Source organism: Acanthaster planci, linkage group LG04 (genome assembly GCF_054643075.1).
Source record: "Acanthaster planci isolate LZ-2023a linkage group LG04, COTS_SCS, whole genome shotgun sequence".
Classification (NCBI taxonomy): Eukaryota; Metazoa; Echinodermata; class Asteroidea; order Valvatida; family Acanthasteridae; genus Acanthaster; species Acanthaster planci.
Window position 1 is genome coordinate 21124041 of NC_141780.1, and position 15870 is coordinate 21139910.

Sequence of the window (15870 nt, forward strand, 5' to 3'; positions counted from 1 at the left end):
TTGCTTAAAAAACAAAGGTTATCAGCTCAAACTCTATCTGATTGTAATGCTAACCAAAAAACAGCTAAATACAATCCTACAACAATATACATTACATGGAGTTTGGTCTGGTTATCTCATTTATCAAGTAAGGTTTTCTCGCGCTTAAAAGCAAATTTTGTGCTTAAGCAGCTCTATGAAATTGACCCCTGGTCTTAACAGTAGTTAAACACAATCAAAAATAGAAGGGAAAGATTTTATTTCAAATGGCAAGAGCCTCCTGATGAAAGCTGCGTCCATGTCTACTTAAAGAGACTCAGAAAGCATCGCTGATCAGGTTTCGAAGATGCGCAGTCAGAGCAGGCCTATACAAACATGCACGCTGGCATGATGGGTGTACAGTGTTGTCTCGCTCACTTAGAAGAACTCAGTCGGCCAAGTTGAACATTTCCTTATTATATTACTAACGTTTGACAGCCCAATTGTCAACACAATTGCTGATCGTAAACAAAATGCAGAAAACTGGAGTATCAATTTGGCTTCAAGAGGCGGTATCAGGTATTTTTTGCGAACATTTTCCGAGTTCCAGACGTGTTTTTTTTATTTTTTAGATGCTAGAATGAGATCACGCACTGTCTCTTCCACGACTATTTGCGTCATGACACCTTGCGTGCTGTCGGCGTCTGTTACTTTCATATGGAAACCAGGCTTAAAATTAATGGCCATTACTGTAGGGACATTTTACTAAAAGCCAATATATGTGGCCCCCCAGGATGAAAAATGAGATTTTGTAAACTGAGCTTAATTTCTGGGAGTCAGGGCAAGATCCACTCAGGACATTTTCACCAATATCTTCGAAATGCTTGATTTGTCTAGCGATTTTTTCGGAAATAGGTTAGAAAAAAATTATTATTATTATTGATTTATTTGATTCATGTGTCGTGGCCAATCGGCCAAATTGTACATGAATTACAATATAATAAAACTAGTAAGAGTGGATAAGAATGCAAGATATAAATATTACAAAATGAAAAAGTAAAAACCATAATTAAAAGAACTTTTCTCATTAACGTCTTCAAACCTGTAATAAAGGTTGAAGATTCACAGATGTACTAATGATGAATAGTTTAACATGAATTTCAAGTTTGAAAACGTAACCCCCAGTGGTTGTAAAAAAAACCAAAAATACCCTCGACTCCCTTGTGCTGCACACTTTTATCTAGGGCAATTTAGTCAATGCTTGCAAACTTTTAAATTGGCCTTACGGGGGAGGGGAATTTATCGAAATTAAGTGTAAGTGGAAGTAAAGATGGTAGTTGTGAATGAGGATAATTCTCCGGGGATCAAACGGCAGAAGTAGATTTTATTATCTGTACAAAAAAACTACATTTATATACGTTTTTACACTTTTATACAGCTTTGAATGAGGAAATCTAGGAAAAAGGCAGTATTTGCGGTGCACACCAAGCAGCCAATTACATAATTGGGCTCAATCTATTGAGAATATTCAGCAGCATCGTTCTACAATGTATGTATAAAATAAGATCGATTTCTGAATTGTTCCGCTATCATTTCATCTTATCGAGGGAATCTCTGCAGTCTTGCCGAAACCGTTTGTTGGCCAGGCCGTAGATGAATGGATTGATGGCATGATTTAGACATAGAAGGCTGAGAAAACAGCGGAGGAAATCAAAATGCACGCCGAATATGGCACGCGTAAGATTAGCCCAGTAGGGCACCCAGGACAACAGAAACACCACGCTGGTGACGAAGAGCACGGTAGTGGTTCGTCGCTGCAGTCTTGGCGCCTCAACCACCCGCCGTTGCTCGTTCCTGTCGATGCTCATCTATAGCGCAGGTATCGACCTCATACCGCTGCTTCGAGCCATATCACGGTTGTTTGACCTGCACTGCTGCGAACGGGCTTGCTCTGGATCGATGCTTGGAAGACGGCCGAGTGAGACTGCCATCGCTCATTAACACGAAGGCAGACCCAGCTGAAATGGCTAAAGAAACCTGGGCCGTTCCCTGATGAGAATTGTCTACAGACGCCAGTCCAGTTTTAACGTGTTTATTACGTACTTAAAAAGACCAGGCTGTAACAATCTAAAATGGTTAAAGAAAACAGCAACAAAGACAGCGATATCCAGCCCGTACTTGACACAACGCAGGGGTAGCGAAGACTTGCCTTCCATTCCCACAATAGTGTTAAAGGGATATTCACCGTCACGGATAAAGGAAGGGCAACCATCAGAGCTCACTTAGATCGTCTAGGCGTCAGGACGAGCCGGCTGGAGCGGCACACGCAGTCGTAGCAGTCCGCTGCAATCATCGTTGTTATAAGGATGGAAGTTACGATGGTAGTTTGGTACAAACTGCCCAGCTGATTGAACAGATTGGCACATTTACCCCGGTCAGTTGAAAAGAGTACCAGACGATATCGTAAGGCCGTTCTAGACCGACAATCAGGTCAGCTAAGGCGAGTCCCATGATAAGTATGTTGGTGGTTGACTTGTGCGATATGCTCCAGTAAACCCGGAGGATGAGACAGTTACCAGGCACATCTACGGCAACGATGAAAACAAAATAAACCAGGGAGGGTCAATGCCCTGACGATAGCATGTCCCCCTGTAATTAGAGAAGATGCAGTAGTATTCAGATCAGATACAGCCGATTTTCATTTGCAATTTTCCTCTTACAACTCACTGAGTTGCAAGATCTGTCCCAAATATTTACTTTGCAGTAATATTCACTACAAAACTAGTAAAGTAAGGCTCTAAGTGAACTGTAAAACATTACACCCAAACTCAAGATTTACAATGCCATTGGCCCAGATTCGGAAAAGAGTTGATCTCTTGTCATTTAAAGAAGTCTTTTCAACGGTGGACACAAATTATCGGAACGAACAGTCGGCTAAAAACTGTTCACTACCCCCAATCTTCAGACAGCACAGGCCACCAATTCCCGCCAAGATGTAGCCAACTTTTGGCGTAGCGCGATCCTCTGACTCGTGGTGAGTCCCCGTGAATGCAATTATTATAATTCATGACTGCAAGGAACCGGGCACGAGCTCGAGAGACAAGTTACTGTAGTAACGACATTGCTCTGTTTAGATACCTCGTAGAGCGCAGTACGACCCCATTGTGGCGTTGTCATGGGCGCTTGGCTGAATAAAATAAGTAGTTTGATTTTCTTTTCGCCAATTAGGGTTTTTATCAATTGTTTTCACGTTTTCTCTCCAAAATATCGTACAATAAACTAGGCGTAATTGTGATCGAATTCATCATTTGTTACTTCAATTCAGACGTGTTATACCAGAAGGACAATAATATGCGGCATTTTGTTGTGCTCCATTTTTGTGTAAGTGCGGCGTGCAAATGTGATGACCGACCTTTGTTATTAACACAAAACACGTACTTGAAATATGGGGTAAACCATTGTCAGATCAGACGATGTTACTGTGACGTCACGCCTCTAGATCTCCGGCGGCAGCGTTCTGGACGAGGACACCCTCCCCCTCAGAGTGTGGCGTCGGAAGGCACAAATCAGAGGGTCCCTGAGCAGCTGGAGACGCATCCGTTAGGATGGAATTGTACCGTCCTGGTCTGGAAACTCCGTTGACTGTGTTGGGCACCAGGAGGTCTGACGTGATTGGCCTGGTGCTTCGTGACGTAATTAAAACAATACGTGACTTAAACCCTTGGATGCCTGACTTATGTACAACAACATGGTAGTTTCCTTAATGTTCAGGGCGCTGCTAAAGGGAGGACTGTGTTACTAGACTTCACCCGGAGTGGTGAGTCCCACAACTACTTGTGAGCATCCAATGCCACCGGGACCTGAATAAGATTATAGGGCGATCCACCCTTTTAATCGACCGCAGACCTAAGCTTCCACAAGGAACTCTTACCGTACCACCAAATGGCCCCTCAACCTACCAAGCCCCTCAACCTACAAGCCCGTCAATGAAACGGCAGGCTACACCACTACGAGGCATATCAAGTCTTACCTAGATTCTGCTGCAACACAGGCCCTACTCGCGTTATATAGCCTCGTTATATGTAACCAAGCAGTGATTACCATTGTCCAATAACCTACGCCATCTATAGTTTTATCCTGCGCCATCGCCTAGCGTCCTCTGTCGCGTCACATTACTTTCTCTCATCGAAAAATTAATACAATTTCAGAAATTTCATTCGTGAGGAAATTAACAATCGTGTGGAAACAAACGATTTGTCTTTAAGGCAATGCATTGGCTTGGTGCAGATCACATTTAAAAGTCCTTGCAAAACACAAAATATGAAGAATATGGCGGTTTCTTGAACAACAAGTGATGGAAAAAGCAAGTAATCTCATTGTGACCTGCCGGAGTGACAGTAACTGTGGACCACGTAACACAAATAATTGTCAACAAGTTAAAATGAGCTACCAGGCTTATTAGCTAGACAAAGACGGATCCAGAACGAGATTTTCGTTGGGGGGGGGGGCTTGTGCATTCTTCGAGAGTTAATGTTGGGTAACTGGGCTTACTTTTTTCCATTTAAAAAATCACTTCTGTCCTGGAAAAGTATTGATGTTAATTTTGCAAAACTTTCCATTGTCTTCGGCTTTTTAAAGCCATATCGGTACTTTTTGTGGCTGTTCAAAAATCAAATATCCCGAGTTTTTCCGTGTGTTCGTGTGAAATCCTGACGAGGAGGTGGTGTGTGATCCTGTTCCGAGAACGGTGTTCTTGGGTCGTGTTCCCGCCGTTCAAGCGCGAGAACACGAAACCCGTGTCAAGAGCGGACCGCCCGAACTCGACCACCAAGTCGCACAGGGCTGACCAGTCTACATTTGTATTTTAATGATGTCCATAACCCCAAGGTACCGTCGAGCATCCTTGGTCTGCTACTGCATTTGTCACGTTTGATCAACTCGTTTTTATAAAAAAAAAGAGTTACATATTAGGCAGCAGAAAAAGCTAATGTGCCGGACGAAAAGGTAAAGTTAGGAATCCTAATGCATCACTCAGGCTTTGTCAATCATGTCCCCGAGAGAAATGTATTAAGAGGAATCTTAGTGACAGGCCCTATTAAAAGCATTTCTAAAGCGAAATTTTATCCCGTCGAAAGAGGTGCGTGCCAATTTATAAATTAACAATAATTGATATCGCACAAAATTAGGCCTGGACAGGACTTCCATTTTCATAGTGTCTTGTAAATTCTCAAAATAAACGCTGAGAATATAGTATCAGTTATAAATAATTTCAGAAATTTCCAGGTGCTCGAAATTTATGAAACGTACAGGAGGGCGTCCCCTTACCTTATTTATCTTAGTATCGTTTCTGTCAATTGCATTGTGTTCACCGTTTGGCGTTATGTTTGTCATAACTTTCATCGTCCTACCTCTGTAGATTAATGCATTCATCAATGACCCTCATGATGTCAGCCGCTTCCCCTAGAGTCAACTAACTCGGGCTTAAAAGCGCATTAGTTATTGAAATTCAACAACCATGAGCTACTTGACTAATACTTGTCTTTGTGTGGAGCTGTTGGGTTCTAATTAATTTAGAAATAGATTGAAAGCCACTGGAGAGGAAGACTTTGCACGCAATGGCGGGAGTAATCTCGCTCTTTTTTTCTCACTGTTCAGCCAACCTCATCATATTAAAAGTACCTGAGCCGAGTTTCCCCATGCTCCGTGCTTCAAAGAACGGTTTCCGTCTGGACATAATTTTGAAACGTGAGGTTATTATTTTTGGCTGAATGGAACAATAAGAGCTGAACATCATTGTTGGTCACGCAACATCATTTATATCCTTAGAGAGTTTGAAAAGTGATTGCAAACAGTGTAAATACTTGAATTAATATTTAAATAATCATTCATTTTTTCATGAAAATAAGTTTTTAATACCTATAAAAGTTAACGAGTTCATAAATATGAAGCAATGGAGAATAAAAGACATTATAGGGTGAGAATCCAAATCATACTTTGGTTCAAAAGCCGCATCTTTCCACTCGAAAATGTTAACACAGCGTAGGCCTACTCGTCTCTATTACAACATACTGCCGCCATTTATTACCCTCCTTCCAACAAGCAACATTTCCCCATGTTTTAAGGCCTATCAAAATTGTACCCTAGAAAAACATACATGTAGTTTAGAATATTCTTTTAGCCACTTGAAATACCTAAAAGCTTATAATATGGTGACTGCTAGATACACCGATATTTTATACGAACAGTTGTTTTGGTGCTAAAATCGAAAAAAGACTATGTTCTTTGAACGCATACTTTAAGCCTCATTGGAGTAAAGACTGTATCGCCAAAAGAAGAGATGAGCCGAATAAGTACTTGAAAATGTTCTTCTTGTCCACTGGTAGAGCCTATAAGATTTTTCTTAAACTGTCCCTGCAATCTTGTCTGAAGCGACGATTGGCAAGTCCGTACAGAATAGGATTGATTGCGTTATTTAGGTACAGACAGGTGTTCATGCGAGAGAGCGCTTGCACGACATTATCATGCACTTTCCACATGCTGTACGTATTCCAGAGTTCCAAAATGGTCCAGATCCAGTATGGCAGCCATACGATCAAGAACACGACGCTTGTCACGAGGAGCATCCGGGTCGTCTTGCTTTGCAAGGAGGACGCGCCGCCTAGGCGTGGTCTCCGGTTCGGCCGACGCCTGTCACGCCCGGAGCCAGCAGTCGGTGTCCGGTGAGTTCGACGGGGGTAATCCGATGGTCCTTCGGTGTAACTGGCAAGTTCACTCCGCTGCCGAGCTGTTGCAGGCCCTGTAACAGAACTGTCACAAGCCGCCGGAGCCGACGGTTTCCACAATTTCGAGACCCCGGGGTTGTTGGCCACGGCATGTGAAACGGATTTCATTTCCACACCTCTACAATCAGGCGTGACAGCTCTTGCGGAATTCATCGAATCGTTATGCAGCTCTGGCCTGGTCCCGTCTGTCGATATTGATGACCAAACGCCAACTTGAACATGACGCCGAATAGTCCTATAAACCTTCGAGTAGCAGAATACTATTAACGCCAGGGCAGAAATATAACAGAGAATCTGAAAACCGTAGAGCAATGCCTCTATCGACTCTGCTGGTCTGAATATGTTTACCAGAAAAGGAATATTTATACTTGCACCGTAAATTAGACAGCAACCGAAGGCGACTTTTGCCCACTTGGGGCTCAAAAGTCGCCTGTGCGAACGACAGATACAGTCGTACCGGTCAAATGCTATAACTCCTGTCAGTGTGACTGACGTTGCCACTGCTGTCTGCAGAAGGAAATGCATAAAGGTTAGAAATGTGCCAGGTTTGTCCCCGAGAAGATAAGTGATAGCCGACGCAACTCTCAGAGTCAGAAAGATGCAACTGAAGAGGTCGGCCCAGGCGAGGCCCAGGATCAAAATGTGGGTGCTACTCTTGCGTTTTTTTACCCAGTACACGCGGAGAATCAGGCAATTTCCTGGGATGCCGAACAGTATGATAGAGATGTACAACACTAAGCCGACAATGATGCTCGCCGGAGCCTCCATGTCTGGTCTCCGTCTGCCCACGTTACTGCAACACTTGTATGAGGGAGCAGTGCTTATTACAACACTGCCGAGTCGAACTGATGATCACAGCAACCGATCCCAATATGCTTCATATCTCGGGCGTTGTATAGCGTGTCATCTCGCGTCGTTTAAGGGAGCAAGCAAACTTTCGCGTCCATTATGGCTAAATGACGAAATCAAACAAGCACCGCATGCGCTGACAATTTTCCCGGAATGCTAATTGTTGCAGCCGGTTACCAAAGAGATTAGCATTTTGTCAAGCGTCCAAGCACACGGTACTTTAAACCATGCCCCGCTCACAGCGTGCAGAAACGGAAAGCTGTGGAGGCTTCCGGATGACAATAAATAGAAACAGGAAGTTGAAATCGCATAATTTGATGAGATGACCAGCAGAACCGTCAGTGATTTTTGATTACTACAGCTTGATGAATGCGGCGACGTAAGTTCTCCGTCTCTCCGTGCGAGATCGTGTAATTCGCTTCGGCCATTACCATCACATGCAGGTTGTCAAGTTAATGACACGTCCTATGTGTTACACATTAACAGAACTGGCTAATGAAAAAAAGAGGGGGGGTAGCGTTTCATTACCATTATATTATCTGAGAATTAGGTTGATGGTGAATGCCTCGAGTGATCACAATAATTCTTCGCGGGACTCCTTCCTGCGACTTCGCCTTTACGTTTCTTACCTCCTCTGCATTAGTTTTTCTTCTTCTTGTCTGGGCGCTATCAAATGGTGATCTGGCTTTATTAATCTCCAGCATAGGCTACATTTAAAGTGTGACACCCATGAAATGATCGAAATGACACCGAGTGCGGTATTCTACATCCTCTTACGATAATCAAGACGTAGTCTATATATATTTTAAAATCCAGGATATACTCTGCGAATTCTAGCTGTCTTTGTGCGTCACACGGATGATTGATTACAGACACGCGATAGTATTGAGACCCCATTTAAATGTCGAAAACCCACTATTGGTTTTGATACACATGTAAATCGGTGTGATTGCTTCTGTCGGTAGTCTTTGGGTAGATAAATGAAGGCGCTGTGTGGGTTGTAATGAGTTCTGATACACACGGCCTTCTCTTCGTCTTGTCAATCAGCAAGGGATGGGCCTGTCGAATATGGTTTTTGCAATAATTGCTTTTGCTGAGCCAGTCTCGCGTACGCTGTCGCCTCTCGTCACGTCAAGGCGTAACGCACGTACGTTCACCCCTTCCGCTTAGTTCGTGCGCATGCGCTAATATTCGGCAAAGTCGAGGTCACTTTCTGTTGCTTGTTAAAATGGCGACGCCGGCCAGCAAATGACTACACTAGAATCTATCTGCGGAGATCTTCCACACTGTGAAAACGTTTGCTGAATTTATACCAAAGAAATATAATAAGGCTGCAGATTTAATTTTGTGATGTTTCTTGTTAATCAAAAGTGACATTTGGGAGAAAATTTGGTGAAAGATGTCTGTGTACGTTACATTTCTGAACGTGAAAAAAAGTGATTTTAAACTTGAAAATTTGAATTTTTCCCAGTTGGTCCACACATGCTGCATATCCTGATAACTGAAAGGGTGTTTGAAAAAAGGTTACCATGTTATGTTTAAGCCATAGCGAATTGTCCTTTGTTAGTTTGATCAATTTCATTTTGGCTCTCTGTCGTCGACCGGTCGGCCATAGTTTACGTGTGCGCATGTGCAAGTTCATGTACTGTACATGTACTCCGTCAACGCACGTAACTACTACGGACAAATGATTCTCGTGCAAGATATTAAATTCGCAATAACTTGAAAATACTACCGGTGTTTTTATTAGACCTTTATTAGACGGCACTTTATTTTGTTTGTTTCGATAAACAGGAGAAGTTGTTTTAAAATGGAAAAGACCATAGATGTATTTTCTTTCCAATCCGATCATGTTTATTTTTGTACAATTTGTTCAAATTTTGTGCAGCTGGGTTCATATGATGCGGTGGTTTAATGTTGTCTAATCCATTTTCAGTTATCAGGTTATCTTCGTGGACTTTATTTGTTTGTGTTTTGTTAGATATAATTATGATCTTCATCCGCGAAAAGAAATGTTGGGACGATGTTCGACGTCGCCTGCCTTGAAATCAACAGTAAAGTGATCGAGCACGCATGCGCTTGCTCTCAACTAAGTGGCGCACAAGAGCATGGGAGTGACCATACGTGAATGGGTGTATGAACTCTCGCGAGAGTTTGGGCAGTAGGCTAATCCTCCTATAGTTTCGCCCATCTTCGTAGGTTGCAATGCACTTTATTTGAAATAAGCTGTTCTTTTCCCAAATAACGTGGATGCATGCATGTTCGACTTTTCATTATCTTATTCGGATCTTTCATTATTCACCGGTATTTGTATCTTCGGACACTGATTGAACGAAATATGGGGCGATTTGAGTTTGAATTTATTAAAATATAACAATTAAAACAATCAAGATTAAATATAGTGCATTGTGGTTAAATGTAAGAATTCAGAAAAATGTGTCTCTCAATTCTGAGTATTCATGGCATAGTAAATTTGAGACCCTTTACAATAACAACATAAACGTAGTACGTAATTTGAAAGGGCATGATGTTTCAAGGCTACCAAACTTGGTATCGATCAAAATTCTTCAGAGAGAAATAATTTACGCAAACAGTTATTAACCCATTTCAATGTGGATGATCTCCCCTATCATTTAACGTGAAATTCAACATCTGAAATGAAGCTTCAGCTCTTTACAGTGAACGGCAAATATTAAAAATCATTAATTATTCTCCTCAATCTCAAATCTAATGTGCTATTTAAACAACATCGCAGTTACACAATTTTCCAACCGTGACAATTTCACAAGATATGCCTGCACAGAAAGAGTTTTATGTTTACAATTTGAAGTGTCATAAACTGAAATGACTTCCTCGTGAGGTACTGCGAGGATTTACTTGAAAAGCTGTGGTTTTATACTAGTATGATGGCTTTATACAACCGAATGCGCCAGAGGAGTTGCAGAGTTGTAATTCGAGGATGTTGAATTTTACCTCTCAAATCTCGCGTTCTCAAGAACCTTCTGTCCAAAGAAATAGTTCAGATTCTAACTTTTACACGCAATCAACTCATCGGCAATGAAGTTTTTTGTGCCCATGATCCACAAACAAGCGGCTGCACTGAACTTACAAAATTCTTCAAGGATGAAGTCGGGTCCAATAATATTTAAAAATGTCAAAAAAGCTAAAATTTCACCAAGAAGCATAATTCTTGGTACAAATCTCGGCCGTCTTTATTGATAAGAAAATTTGTGTTTCAGAATACCGATAACTTTCTACTTTTATCAGAACTTGGCAGTTTTGTATGTTGAGAGTTGTGGATCAAACAAGTCGCGTTCAATTCCACAAGGTTGAGAAATGACTCCTACATACTGCGGTATGACGGCACCTACGACTTGTAAATTCACAACGCATGTAAAAGGAGAGAACGGGTACCAGGCAAAAGTAGTGTTACTGTTTGGTGCTGAAGAGAGACAAACAACCACACAACACCTCTAGAGATAAACCGAATATATGGAATCTCCTATTGCCTAACCCTTTCGGCCCCAGAAGTGCCAGTTCTTTAAACCCTGAAATGTACTGTGCCGTCTCAATGCAGAGTAACTTGTTTTGGTTTCCCAGCAGAAATTACGGAAAACAGAACACACTTTCTTTGGTAGAATGCCGCACCGCTTTGAGAGTGTGAGTGTATACAACCTAACGTGCAGTGAATCAAGATTTAGTTTACACGCAGTGTGTGTGAACAGGCATTTCAGTCCAACCCTAATCAGGGAAGCCCCAGCTATTACCACTTCAATGAACAGCTAAATAAGACCTACCAACCTAACTCCTAGTTTTTTCATGTACAGTGCTTTGATGTCTGGTGTAAACACTTTGTAAATATTGTTCTTATTAGTCCTAATATTATTTTTCAATAATGCAGGACTGGATAGCAAGCAACCCCCACTTACCAAAATCCACTACCCGTGAACCTCACAGAACCGACTGGGTGTAGCCAGAATTTCAGTCATCTTTCACCCTTACAGGTATTTCAACTCTTCTTCTGTGAAGCAGTTTGGCAATTGGTGAGGGAGACCGACCGATATGCAGATGAGACGCAATCTGCAGAATCCGCTAACTCTCAGTGTACTTGGATTCCAACGGATGTTCCTGAAATGATGGCCTTTGTCGCACTGCTGCTCTCGATGGGCATCAACCAAAGGCCTAGCTATGCAATGTACTGGTCCAGGTGCGAAGTTCTTCGAAGTCATTTGGATCCGTCGACAATGTCTCGCAACTGATTTACGGCACTCTTTCGATTCCTCCACCTTGCCGACAACACAGCAGACGACTCTCCCCGTGACAAACTGTCTAAAGTTCGTCCGCTATTGGACATTGTAGTTCCGTTGTTTCATAGCATCTATAAGCCCGGACGAAACCTCTCAACAGTAGAACGGTGCGCTATGTCACAAAAGGTATTAAAGACAGTGCAAACCCTAAGAAGGTGCCCATGAACCGACATGATCCACCCCACCTTTTCTCTTAAGCGGGGCAACTATGTATTGTTTGGCAGGACACAAAAAAACGTATAACAGTTCTGACTAATTATGGCAAAAAAAGTCCCACCAGATGTTGTACAATCCAATGACCTGCCGTCGTCAGCGATTATAATAAGTACATGGGCGGAAGTGTCTTAGCATCACAAAGGTCAGTACTACACGCATCATCAAAGATCCCTGAAATGGTAGAAACGCGTTTGTTTGCAATTCTTGACATCTGTTTGGTTTATGCTGCCATCGTGGACAACAGCTAGCATCCTTACAAAGGCCTTCATGAAATCTGAGCGGAAACTCATGTGCCATAAATGTGGCGCAATCTCCAATCAGTCTTGTTGTAGACAAGAATAAATGTAGCACACCCGGAATAAAAGAAGTTTAATCCTGTGATTTCATCAATGGTTCTTCATGGTTTGGAAAGAGTTCCATGTACGAAGTTCGCTCATTTTCCTCCAGATATCCATTAGTCCCCAGAAATCAGTTAGAGGTTAGGAAAGTCCATTTTAGCAGCGACGGAGTACAAGCTTTTTCAATGAAAACACAATTTTTCAGACCAGTCTCAGAGATTTTGTACACAGGGTGTAAAATGAACTTCGTGTATGGAACTCTGTCCCATGATTTTTACCAAAACAACTTCAGTAATATCCTCCTTATTGGATATGATTACTATTCGTCAATGGGGTGTCATTGCAAGAGTGGCCTTTCATGATCTCGACTGGTGAGGGCGCTATACACTAAAAGTTGCTTAATTGTGCCTGGTTACCAAAGGGAACTTGCGTGTAAAATAGAGTGGTAAGGAACCCATGAATGACCAAAGAGGTCTTGAAGCTGATAGGGTTAAGCGAAATTTCTTGTTATCCTAGGCATGCTGGAAAAGTGGAGCTACACCATGGATGTCTCCGCATCGATAGCTAAAGGTGGAAAACATTGTTAATTGATTGCCTGAATGAATCTAGGTTTGCAATCCTTCGACATAAGGCTGTTGGTAAGTTTGTTGCAATGTTACAATGTTAGAATATTCCAGACAGTCTTCATGGCATACATGTACTTCAGTCGTTAATATTTTATAGAAAATTAAGTTTAATGGAAATAAATTATCTTTTATGACGGCACTATATTTTTCAAAGAAAAACATTAGAACGGATGTTTGCAGTATACATCTCTTGTTTTGTGCGTAAAACCGTTGTAGGTCGGTTTTATCCATCTAATTATAAATTTGTATCCACTTATTTACATACATGACGACGGTACATTAATTGTCCCCTGCTCCTCACAAAAATACAATAATATGATTTGGATTGCCAGCGCAATTTTGGATCAAAACTATTACTTGGGGCCAATTAAAAGCTAGGGTTTTCGAAACCAACGCATGCACAGCACAGATGTGGGTGTATACTTACACAAGAGACTTGAACTTGGTAAACGTCCTTTGGGAAAATAAGTTGCGAGGTTAGCTTTGACAACTAACTAGACTTACTAGATGTATAGTTTCATCGTGCAATTGCCCTTGTAATGATTGTCTTTAATTTGATGTTATTGTTACGGACAACTGAACAGCACTTTGTTTTGCAGCTACACCCTTGTTCAAGATGACGGAGCAATACTCTTGCCTGGTTCTTTAACCGTGATAGTGCACGCACCAGAAAATTGACAACTTTTATGAATGGGCACCACTTTTCCAGCTCTTTAGTTGGGTCATAAGATTGTTACAATTGTATAAAAGTAGATCGCGTTCTTTTGTGTAGCTGGTTTTGTACAGCATTCGATGTGAGAGAACGACCTAAAGTGTGCCACAAGGGACTTCAATACAGATGAGCTGTTAATCTTATTGGGAGATTCCGCGCCATCCCCTTGTTATTGGTTTCTTGCTGTGGACAACTGGAAGACATGGACTGAGGAAACAGTTTACGCTACATGTGCGCATACTCGACAATTACCATGCATGCCCAGAACTAGCAAAATCAGGACCTGTTTGTTTGCTGCCACCAAGCTTCTCAAAGTCTCCACTGAATTCTGCAGTTGGAAAGCTGAAAAATTCTAATTACGCAACAAAAGGAACATGGTACGTGAATTGCAAACTTCAGTCTTAGCTAGATATGGGGAGTAATGACTTAATTAATGGGGAAAATGTCTCCTTTAATCACTACTAGCTCAGTTTGATACCTTAACCTGTAACAAAATAATGAAAAGCTCAAGTCGAGTTTAGAAAAAAAGCACAGAATCGTACTTCTCTGCTCTGCAAGTCCAAAACGATGACAACTTAGAGTTTCGGGGGGGTATACGTACATACCAGTGAATCCTCAAAATCCTCAACATGTTTAAATTGAAGGGAAAACACAATATAGTTCAGCTCACTTAGATTGGTGCAGCCGCACAGCCAATGATCTGGTACAATTCAAGTGCAGTCCAGCCTTGATCAATCTATTGCAGCGCCCTCTGTCGTCTTTATAACACAGGTCTAAAATTCACGGGACGTCAAACCAAATACGTAGTCGTCAGAACAGGGGCATCGTCATCAAACATCAGGTACCTCGAGTATAAAATACGGCAAGGACCAGGTAAAGAAACACTGGCCATAAATAAAATTTTAAAATTCTCAAAACTACAATCTTTCACAGGGCGAAAACTCTGAAATCACACCTTATAATTAAGGTTATCCAAAACTCTTGCTCGATGCAGTCAGTTAATAAATTCTAACATTTCCCACTTTATTAATCTCCAACTTAAAAAAACACACAATCGAATCATAAATCAAACATTGACTTGCAGTAAATGGTACATGATAACTAACAAATGAAACCAAAAAGCATGGAAAATTTAGAGGGGAATTCTGACAGATCAACCAATGCCATTTTTGTTATTTTAAACAATGTCGAACAGCTAAGCAATCACAGCTTCGCACAAGTTCTTTTTGGTTATTGTCCACATTCATTGTGAAACAGATAAACTGTATTCCTGTAGCCCTATAGCACTCTCTTATACCCAGCGACATATAAATTCTAAATATTGTATATAGTTGGCCTTCTTAATTAAACGCTTATTTAGTCATCTACATTTAATTAAAGACAGACAGAATTTGAAGTTAATTAAACGATGTTGCCATTTCTAAGGAGGTACTTTCGATCAGTAAATATTATTGTTGCCGGCCTCGAGCCATATTAAAGGCAGAACAAATCGCCGCGCTTACATTCAGATTATATTTTGATCTTGGACTGTACAGAAACTAATCTGATACCTAATCTAATTACGAGTGCCTGCTGCGACGTTAACAGCCGACATTAATTAATCAAACTGAAGAAAGGGGCCCTGATATAACTTTGAATAGGGTCGGTTGCCCGGTAAGACTTCTGATAAAGCACCGTACATTTTAAATGCTTCAGGATCTAAGTATCATCAACGTTTCCAAATCACTAAGCCTTGAAATTATACGCAGCGCGAGTGTATAATAGTGACCAAATAGAGCCGTATGCAGAGCCGTAGCCAAGTGATCTTGGAGCGGCCTAATATGCCTTATAACAACTTCTTCTTTATATACATCTTTGTCAACAACATAGTCCCCTCGAGGACAGTAACCACACGAATTCAATTCGAATGGTTTTCCCGTTTATCCAGTAACTGGTACTTGTGAGAATTTATCTGATGAGTATTAGTGGGACTTAGGCTAAGAAAACTTAAAAACAAGTGTTTTTTAACCCTTTCGTTATTCTATGTGACGGGCGTCTTGAAATCTGTGTACTCGGACGTGCAGGACTGGCCTGGCTGGGTCT

The 15870-nt window shown here is 41.5% G+C and overlaps 1 protein-coding gene across 1 annotated transcript; it reads right to left on the bottom strand.

Moving 5' to 3' along the window:
* Positions 1–4546: 4546 nt before the first annotated feature.
* On the bottom strand, positions 4547–8214 carry LOC110984237 (gastrin/cholecystokinin type B receptor-like). The gene has a single exon (XM_022244229.2). The coding sequence runs from the start codon at positions 7506–7508 to the stop codon at positions 6345–6347; it is 1164 nt and encodes a 387-aa protein (XP_022099921.2). The 5' UTR covers positions 7509–8214; the 3' UTR covers positions 4547–6344.
* Positions 8215–15870: the final 7656 nt, after the last annotated feature.

Excerpts from the sequence above, each read along its gene's own strand:
- LOC110984237 (XM_022244229.2), bottom strand. The coding sequence starts at position 7,508 with ATGGAGGCTCCGGCGAGCATCATTGTCGGCTTAGTGTTGTACATCTCT.